At 46.6% G+C, this 17804-nt stretch overlaps 6 protein-coding genes across 6 annotated transcripts; 1 reads left to right on the top strand and 5 right to left on the bottom strand.

Moving 5' to 3' along the window:
* Window positions 1-781: 781 nt before the first annotated feature.
* On the bottom strand, window positions 782-2722 carry N7446_000366 (dihydroorotate dehydrogenase 2; the record flags this gene model as incomplete). Its single annotated transcript, XM_058509133.1, has 3 exons — window positions 782-1992; window positions 2042-2577; window positions 2710-2722. Coding segments are annotated over 3 exons (1659 nt in total), but the record flags the coding sequence as incomplete, so codon positions are not given.
* A 501-nt stretch (window positions 2723-3223) lies between these two features.
* On the top strand, window positions 3224-4220 carry N7446_000365 (uncharacterized protein; the record flags this gene model as incomplete). Its single annotated transcript, XM_058509132.1, has 2 exons — window positions 3224-3400; window positions 3492-4220. 2 exons carry the CDS (start codon window positions 3224-3226, stop codon window positions 4218-4220), a joined length of 906 nt encoding a protein of 301 aa, XP_058378111.1.
* Window positions 4221-7488: 3268 nt separating this feature from the next.
* N7446_000364 (MFS transporter) lies at window positions 7489-9057 on the bottom strand (the record flags this gene model as incomplete). Its single annotated transcript, XM_058509131.1, has 1 exon — window positions 7489-9057. One exon carries the CDS (start codon window positions 9055-9057, stop codon window positions 7489-7491), a length of 1569 nt encoding a protein of 522 aa, XP_058378110.1.
* Window positions 9058-11345: 2288 nt separating this feature from the next.
* Window positions 11346-12392, bottom strand: N7446_000363 (Ankyrin repeat protein; the record flags this gene model as incomplete). The annotated part of the gene is made up of 1 exon (XM_058509130.1): window positions 11346-12392. The coding sequence occupies one exon, from the start codon at window positions 12390-12392 to the stop codon at window positions 11346-11348; it is 1047 nt and encodes a 348-aa protein (XP_058378109.1).
* Window positions 12393-14680: 2288 nt separating this feature from the next.
* On the bottom strand, window positions 14681-16298 carry N7446_000362 (zinc-dependent alcohol dehydrogenase; the record flags this gene model as incomplete). Its single annotated transcript, XM_058509129.1, has 9 exons — window positions 14681-14911; window positions 14979-15232; window positions 15301-15351; window positions 15414-15507; window positions 15559-15639; window positions 15696-15717; window positions 15793-15874; window positions 15948-15999; window positions 16070-16298. 9 exons carry the CDS (start codon window positions 16296-16298, stop codon window positions 14727-14729), a joined length of 1050 nt encoding a protein of 349 aa, XP_058378108.1. The 3' UTR covers window positions 14681-14726.
* Window positions 16299-16899: 601 nt separating this feature from the next.
* N7446_000361 (ADP-ribosylation factor family protein) lies at window positions 16900-17710 on the bottom strand (the record flags this gene model as incomplete). Its single annotated transcript, XM_058509128.1, has 5 exons — window positions 16900-16926; window positions 16976-17299; window positions 17358-17441; window positions 17524-17562; window positions 17636-17710. 5 exons carry the CDS (start codon window positions 17708-17710, stop codon window positions 16900-16902), a joined length of 549 nt encoding a protein of 182 aa, XP_058378107.1.
* Between the last annotated feature and the right edge of the window lie 94 nt (window positions 17711-17804).

The raw sequence follows: 17804 nt of genomic DNA, 5'->3' as shown, positions 1-17804 counted from the left end.
TTGTTTTGCACTTGCTGATTGAGGGAGGTTGATGCAGGTATAGATGCTGCCTTGATACCCTGACACCTCATATGCTAGGTGCGTATACCTTCATGTACGGAGTACGGTATCATGTTTCACGCCATACAGTCCCTTGTCACTGTTATACGAAAAGTACCATATAAAACATCTAGACAAATCCACAACATCTCACGAGACCTGAAAGGAAAAGAGGCAAAGAGAGCTCTGGTCGGGAAGCCTATCTGGGGATCCCGAGAAAACGGGCAAACCCACAAATTTATGGAGAAACTGGAGAACCTCGACAGGGTTGATCCGATTTCCCCAGTTTTTGTTCTTTATTCTCCACAATCACGCGGTAGGATTTGCTCAGATGATCTTAAAACTTTTTATAGCCATAACTTACAGGATATGCACTTTGGCTCTCGGTCCCCTACTTGCTGCTTCTGATAGGGTGTTCCTGTCGCTTGTTAACTCCTACTTTTCCCACTCCAGGTACCAATTGCTATGGGGAAGTTTTTTGCAGCTTTATTTGATCCACTGTGGACTCTGAAGCTCCAGTCTTTGCACTGATCGAGTAATCCGAGCTTGGATATGAAAGAGATGTCTATACATCAATTCTACCTCTTTTTGTTCTTTTTCTTTTCTTCGGCACTTCCTGACTCGGATGGGCTACTGTACTACACGGCCTCTCTACTTTACCCCTAAGTCATTTCATCCCGATGCCGGTCGAGTCTTTCGGACGAGAAATGCACCTTCGAATGCGAGCATGGGATAAGTGAATGCAACAGTAAATCCTATTTTTCTTTCCAATATCCAATCCAATCCATGCTACAGTATTTACAGTAATCTATCAAACCAAACCGCTCTCATCTCCCACACCGCTTATTTCTTCTGCATCTCCTCACGCAACTCCTTCTTCACCCGTGTGACAGTCCCAATGCCCCCATAGACAACACCAGTATACATCATAGCAACGGAAGCACCGGCATCAAGAACCTGGCGCGCCTGCTTACCAGTAGTAATACCACCAGAAGCGAAAATAACCTTACGCGGCAACGTCGCCAAATCAGCCGCCTTCTCCACAGTACCCTCCAGCTCAGTCGCAGGGGTATCGGACTTGGCATCAGCCGCAGAGGGAGGACCCTGGTCCAGCAAAGCGCGGTAACGGGCGACCAACGCGACAGAGCGGTCAAACAGCTGCGGGCCGGAATAGCCGCCCGTCTCGCTTAGGGTCTTCTGCTCTGCTTCTGGGAGGACAAAGCCCTTGGGCACGGGGTCGGGCCGGCGATTGGTCGTGTTGCCGACGATGACGCCGTCGACACCCGAGTTCCAGACTGCTTCGCAGATTCCGGAGATTTGTTCGTTTGAGTCTTCGTCTGGGCTAACCTTTACCATTACGAAGGGCTTGGTCTTGCGTTCGATGTTTTTGGCGGAGCCTACGACTGCAGTGAGGATTGCTGTTAGGGGTGCTGTTGCTTGGAGATCGCGCAGGCCGGGTGTGTTCGGGCTGGAGACGTTTACGACGAGGATGTCGGCGTAGCGGGCCAGGCGGTCGACGCAGTAGACGTAGTCGCGCTTGATGGCTTCGATGTCGTTGTCTGGGGTGAGCTTGTTCTTGGCTACTTGCACGGCGAGGAGCTTGCCGGGGATGAGACTGCCTGGGGGAACGTTGGCTTCGCCGTCTAGGACGCGCTGCTCCGATTCATCGTGGAGACCGAAGCCAGCGGCGTAGGCGAAGTCTGTGACGCGCTGCTTCAGGACGGCGGCCATGTGATCTGCGCCCTTAGAATTGAGGCCGTAGCGGTTGATCATGGCGTGTTGAGAGGGGAGGCGGAAGACTCGTGGCTTGGGGTTTCCGTCCTGGGGCAGGGGAGTGGTGCCGCCGACTTCGACGATGGCGGGTCCGATGTCAAAGAGCGCATCGGGGACGTCGGCGTGCTTGTCCAGACCGGCGGAGATACCGATGGGGTTGGAGAGAGTGTAGCCGAAGACCTGATGGGTTGTTAACGTTGGTCTATCTATGTATTCGCAGGTTCATTACCTCTGTTGCGAGGGCACCGTCGCTGTCTGGGTTTCCACGCTCGCGCGGGTGAAGACCGTACGGGTAGAGCATCTTAAGCACGTCCACGCCCATGTGGTGCGCATCCTCCGCATCGGGATACAGTTGCCGTATCAAAGGCACCATTCCATATCTGTGGATGCTGGCTCTGGTATCGGTTCCATAGATATAGCCCACCAGTAGGGTCAATGCCAATGAAGTACCGTACAACGCCTTCTTGGAGCCACGGCCTGCTTTGCGCGGGATCTCCTTGGGAGCCTCCTTCGCGGTCTCCTTGGCGGCATCCTTTGTGGCATCTTTCACGGTCTCCTTTGCAGCCTCAGCCGAGTCCGAAGCATATCTCGTCGCACCGGGGACCCGCTTCGGGATCAATGCCGACGGGCGTTGGGTCAAGCGGGAGGTAGGCAGGGCACGAGCCCGAATGCTGGCTCTCCAGGCCATTTTGGCAGCGGTGCAGGACATCTTGACTGCGGGGTGTGGGGATTCAATTGTTCTTCGTCGGCGGAGCCACGCCGAACCTATGCAGCCGTTAGTTTTCCGATCGTAGTAGCTTGGCTGGGATAATGAGCTTGCCAAGATCCAAGCGGTTCCGGCTGGAGACCAATTGGAACAGGACAGACAGGTCAATATGCACCCCGGGAAATACTTACAATTGCAATTGAGCACGATCCGAGGTTCTCGCACTTCCCTTACAGTTGTCAAGGGCGGATTCGGGTTCTGCTCTCTCCGGGCGGTGTCGATAGTGCCAGCACAATGTGGCGGTGAATTCTAACTTATACAATTCTCTCATGCTTAATCTTCTTTGGTCATTTTGGTATTGGTTAATGATACTATGGAGAGAGTGTATCGCTCATGCTAGCTCTTGACTTTACATTAAATGTCTAGACGAATGAAATCCATCCACCGTGATGATCTTCTATTGGACCACGTCCTCGTACCGGGCAACGCTGCTAAGATCCCATGACTAACTCCCGTTTCTCGTCTTGCGAGATATAACTTTAACTGTTTCTTTTTCAAAATATCGAACCCGGTTAATCTCCTGGCTTGTTTCTTGAATAAATTCCCCACTATATCGACAGCTTTGGATCAATAGCCAGCGAAATTTCAACCGACCCCCTTTCGAGCATCTGATCGTCTTCCGGACTAATCCCTGCAACAAAAAAGATGTCTAATCAACCTCTATCCACTGCCGTGGGATTTGATCATGTATGTTTCGATGGAGATAACACTTCAACAAACAATCATGTATCTTCTCAACAATTCGTCAATGAGATCCCACAAGAGGAACATCAAACAACTCACGGGAAGGAACCCTACCGCTCATTCAACGTCTTCAAAGATGTACGTTAGTGTTCTATATCCAATCAAAACATTTCTTTCCCCCACATAAGCCCTCACATCTACTATTATCAAAACTAACCATATCACACAGGTAGCACTGGGCACAAACGCATTCAGCTTCTGTCTCCAAGTCCACCCATCTGGAGGCCTCGCCCAATCCCCAAGCCCAGTATATCACTCCCTCCGCATCCCATGGTATAAGCAACGCCTGTATCTACCAGCCCCATTTGATCTCTATGCAGGTGGCACGGTAGTCCGCAGTCGAAAAGATCCATCTCCAGAACAGCAAAACCACCGCGCACATATCCGCTATCATGGTATTGAAGGTCTGGTGGGTCTTCATGCTACTGTGGATCTATTTCACCAAATCGAATCTACGACTTTTCGGAATGATTTACCCGGATCTGTGCCTGTTTCTTCTGATCTGGTGAAGTATTGTTCGGTTGACATTGTTCGGAAGGGGATAGGGAGGACGTATCGTGTTGAGATTGTTAATGGTGAGGTTGTTAAGACTTTTTATTGGAAGGGGTCTAAGGCTGCTTTGTCCTTGTTTGATGCGCGGGATAATGAGGCGAAAGCTAGTGATGGGAATGGGAATTTGAAGTTCTTTGCTGCTGATCGGCCGGACGATATTCTTGCTGTCTGGCAGAATCGGACGGATAGACGGATTTTGGGTTCTTTGGGCGTGATTGCGGAGTTGGATGTCGATTCGGATGGGTTGCTTGAGGGGTTGATTGTGAGTTGTCTGGCTGTGGTTGTTGCAGAAAGAATTTCTGGGCGTGGATGGTTTGGTGGACTGGGGAAATCGAGGGGTACTTGATTTATATCGGAAGCTCGTTTGGTACCATGTGCAGTGGGAACTGCCCCTATAAGAGAGCGGACTTATGCGGAGAGGTATTTTCAGTTCAAGGGTTGTGCCAGCCTTGATTGTTTTATCATAGAGAGCGCATGAGGCAAGAGACAGCATGTCAATGTATACTGGTAAGAAGTTGCGTCTATGATTATAGTTAGTATGTTCCAATCAAATGCTACTTATGCTACTTTGTATCAATGGAATGTCCTTCGTAAGGTCAATAAGGTCCAATCAACCTTAGTGTGGGCTGAATGGAGATGAGGTACTTTGATGGCAGCAAAAAAGGAAAGTTAGGCAAACCTAGCTAGTTGCTCATGGTTCCAGAGGGGGTCGAACCCTCGACTTTGGCGTTATTAGCACCACACTCTAACCAACTGAGTTATGGAACCTGGTTATTGTGTCTCGTCGGCGAGAATGTGGATCAGTTGGCTACACTCCACTGTCGGTAAACAAATTAGTTAGGGTTGGATTTTGTGCGGTTTGTTTGCTTCAATGGAATGTATCTACTATCAAAATAGCCAGAATCGTTGCTATGTAACCTTAGCTTGATGTTTTCTACTTCGTGGGTTTCAAGCATGTAATATCATGTGAGAGAGGGTTCCTGTATATTGGATTATGAGTGTATAGGTCAAATATAAAGGGCACGCTAGCTCGCGCTAACCTTATGTAGCCTAGTGGTAATGTGGGGCGCGTAATGACGTACATGCAAATTGTCAGACCTCGCTTAAGTCCTATCAATCATGGCCCGCTGAACCACACAATAACTTGGTTCCATAACTCAGTTGGTTAGAGTGTGGTGCTAATAACGCCAAAGTCGAGGGTTCGACCCCCTCTGGAACCATGATTTCTTTTTTTGTTCAGACTACCTTTGTCCCTTGAACTAAGGGTGTGGTTGGGTTTCTTTTTTTGAACCTTTCGAATAAAAAATGGTATTGAACACTTGATATTTGACGATTTGAGCACCTAGCGTGTAATATACTGTGGATGGGAGGAATATAGTCAATTTTTGAACTCAACTATATTGTGAGAGGCATGGCCGTTATTTTCATAACTACATCTGTAAGTCCCGATAGGGCTGAATCATTAGTCCGGCTATCGTTTCTTTAGGGTTGGGCGGGAGATCATAATCCGTGTAAGGATTGAGGCCATTGCAGAACCAATATTTGCTTGGTAAAAGTATAACTGAACAGAAATATATAAGTACCAACTTAGTGTTGATCGCATGCCGTGGGCGCAAAGAAGATGGCCAGAAGGAGCCAGAGATAGGGAATAAACAAAACAACAGTATACCCAGAACGGTTAAAGGATGGCATATAATATAGGCTGGATGAGGACCGGTAGAAATATAGGGATAGGAGGAATCTGATCATTAGACAAAACGACCGCGACGTTATATACACAGGCAACGAAAATATTTCTCCAAACACCTAGCAGTATGTCAAATACCAACATCAAATGCACTTGCGACCGATTAATACAATTTATTACCCTGTTACCCCCGAACGAACCCCTCGTTAGACGGAGAGACGGCAACAAGCTCATGATATATGCAAGAGAGACAGAGAAAATCGACAGGATCCCTATAAGTAGATCGATAGGCAATAAAGAGAATCAAGACAAAGAAATTGGGCGAGAAGAGATTAATGGTCTAGAGTCCACACACAGAGTAGTGTGTTTCTTACCCACCTATGTAGCTATATAGCTCGACCTTTCACATACAAGCCTAGTCAGCCATACAATTGATAGATTGTAAATGCAACGAAGTAATGAGAAAGGGTATCATGTGAAAATCCTCATATAGTGAGATTATTATGTGGATTTATACTATAAACAAATTAAAAAAAGGAGAAAGCCCAAATGAAGACAGAGCAACTACAACGTGAGACCACTACTTTTCTGCTGCCGCCAATCAAATCGAAGTCCAATAGTACAGGGAAGATGATCGAATAAACTTTAGACCTATAGCAATGCAAATTCCAGAGACGAACTACCTAAGGCAGGTGGATATAAACTCTCTGTTTTCTATTGACGCTGTGAAGTTATGGAATGAAACTATGAACCTCTACATAGCCAGCCAACCTATTTCAACCAACTGGCGATCGCATCAAGTCTGCATATCAAGATCTTGAAGTCGATGGATTTGATAGATACTTGGATATAACAGAACGCCACTCGCGTATTTCATGCACAGCAAGGCAGATCTAGTTATTTGATTTCGGGGTGATTTGATTCATAAATGTAAAAAGGCGCCAGCCTTACAATAACCGGGTTCCATAACTCAGTTGGTTAGAGTGTGGTGCTAATAACGCCAAAGTCGAGGGTTCGACCCCCTCTGGAACCACGTTTCTTTTTTGCCCTTCAGGTTTTTTTGCATCGTTATTTCTTTCCACTGAGTCGTTTCTCTATTTCCTTTATTACCCTCTTTTGTGATTTCAGGCTGGGTCTCATTTTGTTTTGATTTTAGGAGGACCGAAACCTTTCCAGAATTGATCTATACCGAGGAGCTGAACAATACAAGGCTGGGTATAAGCCCTCGATGTTATAAATTCCTCCCTAAATCATTGAAGGTAGGTATCCTGTTTTTTCAAGGAAGACCAGATCCACATTATGCATTATGTATGCAGCGACGAAACTTTAAAATTCCATCTCTTTAACACGACATGGAGTCAAGAAGGCTCTTTTGTTTGTATTGTCAAACTCAATAGTGTTATCAATCCCTTCGCTTCTTGGCCTTTGGCACGACATAGTCTATTTATCGTATTCCGAGTCTTTCAATCACCCCCGAAACAATGCCGTTCTAGCCTGCTGTGTACCGAGATCTCGATATAGCTACTAGGCTCGGCGTAAGATGTAATAGACTGTGTCGTACCAGAGGTGAAGAATTGAGGCAATTAAGTGGTTTCGCGTACTTTACAGCAACCAAATTTGATTTCTCTACTCCGAGCTGACCATTGCCTATTTTTGGCATCCAAGATCGCAAGATCATGACCTCGAGGTCATGAGAATAGGTGAGAAATCGTGATCCTGACTGGACATTATGATTCCAACTGCTTTTACGTGACTTGACAGTGATTGACATGCAAAGCTGCAACATTTTGTATAGAATTTGGCCAGGGACAGATATTCACCATCTTTACCTTGCGTATCACATGAAATATGATCCAATTGATCTTTTTTTCATACACAGCACTTTTCCCCGCGTGATTATTATAAATGCCTGCTCAACTATTTAACATTAGGAAGCTGCACTTGCATGCAGCTTTTCCATATATAACTGAGACTTAGCAGAGTATTTGCAACGAGCACGGATCGCCGGTCCGTACTTGTAAAACAGAAAAGGAGCCGGCATGCACAAGACGGCAAGAAAAGCCGGAATACAAGACGCCCAATGAATACCAAGATTTTGGTACATGTAATTGGTGAAAAGGGGAAAGACGGCACCGAAAATAGAACGTAGGATGGCATTAGCGGCCAACACCGATGCAGCGTAGATGGTGTAGGAGTCAATGAGATAGTTCATGACCCCCAAATAGATCAAGACCACACCAAATCCAAATGGCGCAACGGCAATGATACTCACACTCCAGTGGATCGACGGCGAGTTAGTCCACGCAAACCAAAACAGCCCGGCAGGCGTGACGATTGCGGCGAGCATCATGCCTGGTAGACGGGCTTCTGGAGGCGCATATCCTCCGTTGGAATCTTGTACGCGCTGGTACATTTTATTACCCGGAATTGTCGTTAAAATGCCTAACATGATCCCGATCATAACACCGAGGAAGGCTAGTCCGCCCACACCTTGGTTCCACCCTCTTCCTTCTTCGTAGACAATTGGAAAGGCGGAAAACAGCATATAGAGGGTGCCATAGACGATGGCACTGTAGATCGAGAAGAGTTGTACAACCGGCTCGCGAAAGAGGAATAATAACGGCCGCGACATTGCGTTTGACAGAAGTTTGGGTAACGACAGTCTTCCTTTGCTCAGATCGGCCTTGCTGCGGTATACTTTGCCCGTAACGCGCGATAAGGTTTCAGCACGTCGACGTAGAAGGACGGGCGCATAGGTTTCCGGCACTGCTACGGTGATGATCAGCCATACCAGGCCAGCCGTCGCTGCAAGGAAGCCTTCTACCCATCGCCACCCGGCGTTCATGCTTAGGAAGCCTCCAATGATAGGACCTAGGCAAGGTCCTAGAAAGGGGGCGGCGGCATAGAGACTGATAGCCAATGCGCGCTGTCGGGCCGTGAACATATCAGAGATGGTACCGCCGCCATTGGTAAATGGGGAGGAACCAAAGGCGCCTGCTAGGAAACGGAGGATAAGAAGGGTTTCGATGTTCCTGGCCCCGGCGCAGCCTGCTGTAAAGATGGCCATGCTGCCGGTACTGATGAAGAAGGGTATTTGTCGCCCAAGTGTCTCGCCCACTGGAGCCCAGAACAAGGGCCCGATAGCGAATCCCAACACAAACAAAGAGAGGCCGATGGTGGCTACTTCAGTGCTAACCTGGAAATGGTTCTCGATTTGGCGCATGCTGCCACTATAGGCTGAGGACGTCAAGGACACAATCAACGTGGAGAACGCGACAGCTAAAGTGATAGTCACCTTCTTTGCTGTGCCGAAAAGCAGTGGGTTTCGAGGGTCGTTTGGGATCCATGACACTGCATAAGGGTCTAGGTCGGTGCCAGTGCCAATATATTCGTATTCGAGAATCTCTTGAGTGATTACCCCTTGGTCGGTCAACAACCGCCAGTATGGTATACGCCCATAAGGTGCTCCAAACTTAGGGGGATGGCTCTCAGCCATGATGCGCAACGAGGCTGTCTTCAACGGGAGCCAAATCGGGTCATAGATTTATGACGCAAGGTTGGTCCGTACGTGCAAGACTTGGGCAGGGTGACTGTAGCTAATCACACAGTAAACATTTTCTCAAATGCGAAATCTGTCTCAGATGGTCGTGACCCACAAGGTGGACTAAGTACAGATTTGTTGTTGGGTCCACAGAAGGATCTTTGGGCCACTACGGAGTATAAAGCTTGGTGCTCACCTTTATCGAAAGACAGTTTGCTTTCTCAGGAAGGCATTTAGGAATTGTCGGGCAGAGACACATTATTCGTGGCTCTCAGGAGGGTAATCTGCAAGGGGGTGTTGGGCTGATAAGCAGAATGATCGGCTATACATTTACGCATCGATCGGATGGGCTATCGACACTGGCCCGAGATCTGAGTCGGCCCGATTTGGATGATTTGGTTTGGATGCCGTGTAAATACTTGCACTGTCCTCTTATGTTCAGAGAACGACTCCAGTTGCACAATTCTTATACAGTGTCGTGTTCTATATTTGTTGCGAAAGGAGGGGATGATGTTGCAGCCACCTTGACCATTCATAGGTCTAGCTCTATAAAAGCAAAAGCTACTGCAGGAGAAGAGGCTTGGCTGCATTGAATAATCACTACTATCAGACCTTGGCATATGTTAGTGTCACTGGTCAAGTTTCTTACAAATTACCCTGATTCAGATTTGCATAGTATTCACACCCAGTCAATCACGTCAAGTAAAAACGGGATCACGACTTCCCGTCCAGATCATAATTCTGAGGTCTTTGGGGATTGTAATAAATAAGCTGTAATATAGGTAGCCAGGCAGGTAAAGCATATGCCATGCCAAAAACCGCCAATTTCGTTGCTTTGCTATACGCTCAATTACTCGATTCCTTCAGTCTTTCAGTCTCGCCGATTGAATCGAAGGGAAAGATCCGTCGAGAAATAGTACACCACAAACCTAGGTGACAGTAAGTGGCGCCATTTTAAGCATCCTATTCACCAGGATCTTAGTCACTAAAACAGCACGTGATTTGTTTCGGCCCACTTTTACTATGTGTCCACGGAGTGCTCAGGGATCAGGTCATCCTTCACTCAGGGCGATGTCCCGTGACACGGCTATATATATACAGCTCCTTCGTCCAATCATCTCGGACCCCCTACTCTCACCGCTTCCCTTTTAAGCCATCTAGCAATCTCCCCAGGTGGTTCGACTGTCATGCGTCACACTAAGACCTAGATTTTATGCAGAAATGGGTTCATATGGGTTATGGCACAGATTACTTCTTGAGGCACCACTCCTTTTCCTCTAATTGCCTTATTTCTACTCTATTTAAGACTATATCTATTCTTGATCCCTCTGTGTGTGGAAAGAAGTAGGCTTATGGTCCTAAGTATTATGAGTGACATGAATAGTAGCTTAAGAAAGGCATAATTCAAAAATAATATACTAATGTGATAATGGGAGCTTTCATAGGGGAACTATTACTTATGTTACTCTATGAAAATTTCCTTTTGGCCCGAAGCTACCAGATCTGGCGTCGAATTACGCCGAAATCGTATCGCTGGGCCCCGGGCTCCATGCCACGCCCAAATTCCGCTCCTATTGCACCGTCATCTTGCTGCTCTCAATCACCCATCCCATTACCTGAACGGGCATCGTTATATCACAGCAGAGACTGTACATAGGCCCTTTCAGATCGAGATCATCACCTTTTACTCAGATACCCAAAACAGGTGGAACTAAGGCCACATGGTGTCTAATAGTATTAGAGATGTTACGAAGAGGGTGTACTCTGTATACCTTAAGGTGACCACAAGCCTCCTTTGGTATGAGAAATATATAGTTTCCATATTTAGGGACGGGGAAACCAAGCAAGAAGAGTGGCCAAAAAGAGAGTTCCCAACATCCGCCCGGGAATGTCTGACAGTCTGAGGGGCTTCTAAACGAGCCTCTCGATATTTCATTTATGGTCTCATTATACAGCACGATAGGACTCACTGTGTCCTTGCCGGAAAAGAGAGCGGCAATCTTATGGCAACTGTTTAAATGGCAGCAGAGAAGTTCTCCAAAATTAAAGAGGAACAATGTCCTTGATATCAACACTACACCTTTCCACCGCTATCAGATAATCAGAATTTTTACTGAACCGACGATAAAAATATAGGTGGAAGACACGTCGGTTACTTCGAGTATCCCGAAAGCTCCAAGGCATTAAATTACAATGTTTTCACACGACAGAACCCACGTTGACTATTACCGGTTTCCACCTGCCTAACCTGAATGCCACGACCCAGGTATATTTGGCTCGACTTCACTCTCATCATCCTCATATCTCCAGTCACAGCCATGGGGAGGAAAGCGAAAGGCTTTGTCCAAGTAGAACCCAGCCACTGCTTTGAGAAAAGGATAGTATTTGTAGTGATTGGATTTCCACTCCGGCTGATCAGGATCAGCGTCTGCAGATGCAATAGCGGCTACCATTTCGAGATATCGGCGCAGCTTTTTGTAAAATGGAATATTTTTTGAGGACTCGTAGTAATGGGTATTGCCAAAAAAGTTGTCATGGTAAGCTCCGTCAAAAATTTCAGCGTCTGTGAGAATCCGAGGACCAAAGTGTTGATCCTCGTCGACCACATGGATTGCGCTGATGAGGGAAGATTGGAGTATATGGAGTACCTCTTTGTACGACTCCATCTTCAGAAGCAATGGATTTGCCGGTAGAGCTCTAGATTCCCTGGGCTTGATCCCACGTACTTTCTCTGAGAATTGAAAGTCGTCAAGAAACCCGAAGATGTCATTAAAGTGGTTGTGGAGTTTCCGCTTCTCAAGTTTCTGTTCCCGCGCCAGAAGATCTGTCACCCAAAACTTTTTGCTGCGCTCAATCTTCCTATCTGTCACCAGGACATTTTTAGGATTGATACCACATTTTTTCAGAGAATCGATCCAAATATCGAAGTTCCCAGTGAATCGGGCAAGGTCTGTCGGTGTGCCATAGAATTCTGAAACCGCAAACAAGTCAGCACCATGCTGAATAAGTAATTCAATTCGCTTCATCTGATTGAGGCGATCATATTCATTATAAATTGGTCCTTGATCTTCCCAAGCTCGGGGCACATGGTCTAGAATTTCGGCCAAGTCGACGTCGAACACATTGAATTTAGATTTTGGATATCGAGGTTGAAGAGAGGCAATCGCGGCATGAAGACAAGTAAGTCCGTTCCATTTCTGGAAATTCCCGTTCGCAGAAACTGATAGACTTGCCCCTTTTTCCAGGTGCCATTGAAAGACATCAACGCTGGCTTTGACGTTTGAGGACATGAGGAAGAGAGCGGTGCGACCAAAAGAATCTTGATCATCCAGGATTGGTAAAAAATCGATTGCAATCAACTTCCACGGGAAATCAGTGCTTGATTGGCGAGTTTGGCAAAAGGTGTGCCAAAGATTTTGACCAGAGAAGTCAGGTGTCCAAGGGTCAATCTGGGATTTCTCAACCAACAAGCGCAAAATCTCCCAATCTTTTTTATCAAGTGGACCTTCTCGAAGGTAAAACACATATTGCAAAGGATTTCTGTTTGGTGGATGTCTATTAATATTATAAATAAGCTATTGTAGACTTAGGAAAGTTACCTTCCATTATCATCGACAACCTGAGCATTCACTCCAAGGTCAAGCAAGTAACGGACTAGTCCAAGATGGCCATTCCCAGCGGCCTGCAAGAATCACATCAGCCTACTTTTCGACAATCTTCAGAGTTAGATATTCCCACCATAGCAATTAAAGAATGCCCATATTTGTCTGCGCTGTTCGGCAAAGCCTGTCTCTCCTCAAATCTTTTCTTCACGTTCGTGACTTCGCCAGAGCAAACATCAAGAAATATCCCCTCGTACCTTGGGACTACTTGGACGATTGTTAGGCTCTGCGACAGGTTCAGTCCTCCAGTTGTGCTTGCATAAAGCTTTGTCATAAAGCCTTTGCAGAAGAACCACGAAGGAGCAAATCGGAGTTTTATCTCTGTGTATGAGTTTTGCTCTCTTTTCCGGGACTCACTTGTCGTAGCCTTCCTCAGGATTGATATGGACAGCATTCCCAAGAAAAGATTTAGTTGCTGGTTCCTGATATGATAGACTTCATGGTGTGTGCGCTTTCTTGAGAAACAATCAGATATATCGTGGTCACTTTTGTTGATCTCAAGTTGACTGCATCGCAGACCCGAAGATTCTGTCTCGAATTGAAAGTAGCAAGAACAACCACGACGATCTTTTTGGGGGATAATACTGCAAGAGTTCACTGGCGAAGCTAAATCCAATAGCTCAATCAGTATTTAGACAGTAACGGGTAAGGAGAGCACGGATTCACAGTTTCGTTATAAGTATAACTTACATAAACCTTTAGAGGAGTCCGTATCATCTTTAGATTTGGGTTCAGCACCAATCTCAATCTCAGCATCTTCCCCCTTAATCCAGCCATGCTTCTTTCTATGTTAGAAAGAACCAAAGAGTGCTGACAAGTAGTTTGACTATGACTAAACTCAGCCAAGCGTAGTAAGCAGAAGCCTATGTACTTACAATTGTGAAACAAGCAGAGCAAGAGACAAATCGTTTACTGTCTCCCTAAGAGACGCTCTTGCCACTGAAAGTTGTTCCTCTAAAGCAACGCTTTTGAACGGATTTTTTAGGTTTCGCAACCTCTTGTTGGCTCTGCGTGCCTCGATGTCCTGTAAAATGTCTTTAACTCTTTCTAATGAAGGTCTGCAGCGCTCCAAACATGCGATTACATCGTTATCTCTAGGCTCTTGAATAGCCAATATCCTGATAGCCGTTAGAAGTCGTTCAATATTCCTGAGGCTGTTCGAAATTTCTATTGAAATGGAAGGGAGATCATGGATACGCCTCCAATAACGCTGTGCGGATTTCGTGACTTCCAATAATTCAAGCGCCAGTGAACAAGCGCCAAAAGCTCCCGCAACGATCCCAAATACTTCTGCCATTGTAGTTTCTTAGAAAATCAGGAAGGTCGGAACTCAGAGATAAATGAGAAATTTCGGGTAAGCGTGAGTATGTTGTCAGGAGCCAATTTTCAGGTAGGGGATGATTTTCGTGGGCGGCTGCGCTCTTATAGCTATTAAGACACTCGTGCACAGCCCTTCACTTTGATCTATCCAATATGTTGCCCAATAATGCCCATGTAACATCCTCAGGGCTATGTTCAGATCAAGAACCCACTTAAATGCACAGCCATCAGCCCAAAGGGAGGTAGTATCCAATAAACGCCTCGCCTTAAGCGCCTTGTTTGAAAGCACTAGGCAGCTCCACATCATCCCTCCTAGGGAAAGGCCAAGCTTATGTGTGCCTTCCAGCAAGAAAAATATTTGCATGCCATACTGAAACAGTTCCCTGGGGGAGAAGAAGATGGCCTTTGTCGTCTTGATGACAGAGACCGCAGGCGGCGGGGTGGCTAACTCACCCTGTGCTCCCGGAGCCAATCACTTCCCGAGGCGGCAGTTTTACCGTCCACCTAGATTACAGCATAATAAATTTACTAGCCCACCTAGTTTTTCAACGAATACACTTCATGAACCTTGAAGGGCAGTTCATATAAAATGATTTATGGGTTTTGAAGGTCAATACAAGCTATCCAGTCTAGCAATATAAACTATTCAGGAATCCTCAGAACAACCCTACCATCAATCTCCGAGCGCTCTAGACGATCCAACACATCATTGATCTCATCCAAACCAAAGACATCGATATGCGCCTTAACATCACCAGCAACTGCCATTGCCAAAAGCTCATCCATTTCCTCTGCCGTACCCGCAGAGTTGCCCACAATGGTGAGCCCTATACAACCAGTCAGACAATTATATCCCCCAATTTCACACACGAGGCCCAGGCATTGAATACATACCCTTGACAATCATATCAAGCGGAGTAGCAGGCAATTTGAATGGTTGATTAGGGATACCAACACAGACTAGCGTTCCCAGGGGGCGTAGCATTTGCATGCTCTGCTCATATGCTCGCTCGCCATTAGCTGTGCAGATAACGGCGTGAACACCGAAGCCAGTGATTGTCTTGACTGCCTGCACGATGTCGACTTCTCGGAAGTCTAGAAATTCTGTGGCACCCAGTGATACGCAAAGACGCTTCTTCTTTTCTCCGCTGGGTTATTGAAACAGTATGGTTAGTATGCTTGTACCAGATCACTGCTAAGCTCGGATATTGTATACCTATCAATCGCAATGACTTTAAGGCCTTTTCTAGCGGCGATTTGGATTCCCCTATGCAAGAGTAACGTTAATAATCAAGGTACTCTGTATCTGAAAACGGTTTGGAATCATACATATGTCCTAGACCACCCCCGGCACCGAGGATGGCTAGATAGTTCCCCGGGCGAGTTTTGGTCTTCATGATGGAAGAGTACATAGCGATTCCAGCTAAGATATTTCAGTAGTCATATCATAGAGCAACAAGCGGAGAAGACATACCACATAGAAGGGGGGCTGCAGTATCTGGGGATACCTGCTCCGGAATCTTTGTCACATGGCACGCTGGACTGACGATGTATTCTAAATATCTGGTTAGAAGCCTGATATGTAACAACTCCATGAAAGAGAGGAAGTACGCTGGAAAGTGCCAGGTACATTCTGTATTAATTGACGAAGTCAGCAAAACACCATATTGAGGACATATAGGTTGAAACTGAAGATATCTGCACTTACAGCACCAGCATTCCTTTGATAGGGACAAGCGGTATGATTAATCTCGCAAATCTCGCACTGCCGGCAAGAGCTATAGAGCCACCTGATCGAATAACGAAGGGTTAGTGAAGGGTTCGTATAATCAAGTCTAAGCCCTGACTTAAAATGTGACATACCTAATTCCCACCCGCGTTCCAATCCATTGTTTCTCGTCAACCTCTGGACCGACTAAAAACCGCAAGAATAGTAATTAGTATCTGCTTCCAACTACTGAAAGACCCTTCAACCCTAATCTTACCGCCAATGACCTTCCCAACACCTTCATGGCCGGCCACATCAGTCAACATGGGTGTGTCGCCACGAATGCTGTGCAAATCCGAATGGCATACACCAGAGAACTCGAGTTTCACGAGGATCTCACCATTTACTGGAATTGGAACGGGGTAATTGCTTCGGATCTCCACCTTTGCGGAGACAGGAGCTGTGGATGCGATGACTGCTGCTGTTTGGGTTTGAGGGGTCGCCATGTTGTCTAACTGGATGTATTGATATGTATCAAAATTGCAAGGATTGAGTCAAGTAGGAAAGACTCTGGAGTTTTATATGTTGTATCGCAGGTGCGGGGTGAGGGCAGCTGGGCAAGATAAGCCAGTTGGGGTAAAGTACATTTGCCTCTTTATAGCTAGGAAGAACCTCTGATACCTAACTTAAGAGTTATACACTAAAATTGTCCACATACAGTTTCTTGAGAGAATCTTACCCTCTCCGACTGACTTCAGGGCGTGAACGGGATAGTGAACTATAAAGCTATTATTGTTTCTATAAGCCCAGGACGAAGAGCCCTGCTGCGCACAGCTCCGGATGTCTTGTACAATATAATAGACTGAATGCTTTTCTTTACCTGGTTCAGCCTCAACATTCAATTAAACAATTATCTGTAAGCCGCGAGACTCTGACACCGGGGAAATCATGAAGCAATATAAGACAAGGACTCTGCCGAGGCATAGCCGAAGAAAGAAGAGGCATAGCACCCCGAATGCAGCGGAAGGCTCCGAACCCATATGAGAAACTTGGACACATAAGGTATATCAACGATGAAAATCTAAAACCGGACGCAAACACCAACCCTTAAGCGTTCTCCGATTGGATTGTTTGCTGTAATATCGTTAGCTTGTGGCAGATAGGATTGGAAAAAGAAACATACCACCAGCCAATCCATTCCCTCATTAATACCCTTGCCGTCAATAGCAGAGCACGCGACAATGCTCCAGTTCCGGTCCCGCAATTCTCCCAGCTTCAAAGCCTCTGAAATCTCGCCTGCACCCTTCGCACCAGGCTGATCCTGTTTGTTGGCAAAGACCAGTAGCGCTGCATCGTGAAGTTCCTCTTCATTCAGCATGGCTGCTAGTTCGTCTGCCGCGGTCCCTAGCCGCTCAATATCTGTGGAGTCGATGACAAACACTACGGCCGCTGTGTTGGCGTAGTAGCATCGCCAATATGGGCGAATGGAAGTTTGGCCACCGAGATCCTATGACGCAGGAGTATCAGTAATGAACTGGGTGATCGTGTAGCTATACACCACCTACCCAGACATTGAGATTCAGGTTCTTATATGTGACCGACTCGACGTTGAAACCGATCGTAGGTATCGTAGTGACAACTTCGCCAATCTGCGAGCGCGCATTGTTAGTCCATTGTATCGATCGCGCCAACTCCCCAGTTCCCCAACTGGGCGGGGTTTTTGTAGCTCACCTTGAGTCTGTAGAGTAGAGTGGTCTTTCCGGCGTTATCCTAGATGATAAGAGAGTCGATCAGCTTCCATTTTCTCATCATTAACCTGCTTAGGAAATACGACACCACATACAAGTCCTAGAATCAGAATGCGGATCTCCTTCTTGGACCAGAGCAGGGACCACATGCGCGATAGTGAGCCACCCATGATGTATGCGCGCGTGTTCGGTCGAGTGAGGCGGGCTGATGCAACGAAGGATGAGGTATGAGCAAGCGAATAGAGAAAATGAGCAAACTGTGGT

Source organism: Penicillium canescens, assembly GCF_028828765.1.
Source record: "Penicillium canescens strain IBT 15451 chromosome Unknown utg000001l_segment0_segment0, whole genome shotgun sequence".
Taxonomy (NCBI): Eukaryota; Fungi; Ascomycota; class Eurotiomycetes; order Eurotiales; family Aspergillaceae; genus Penicillium; species Penicillium canescens.
The sequence above is the reverse complement of the archived record's forward strand: the minus strand, read 5'-3'. Positions and strand labels throughout refer to the sequence as shown.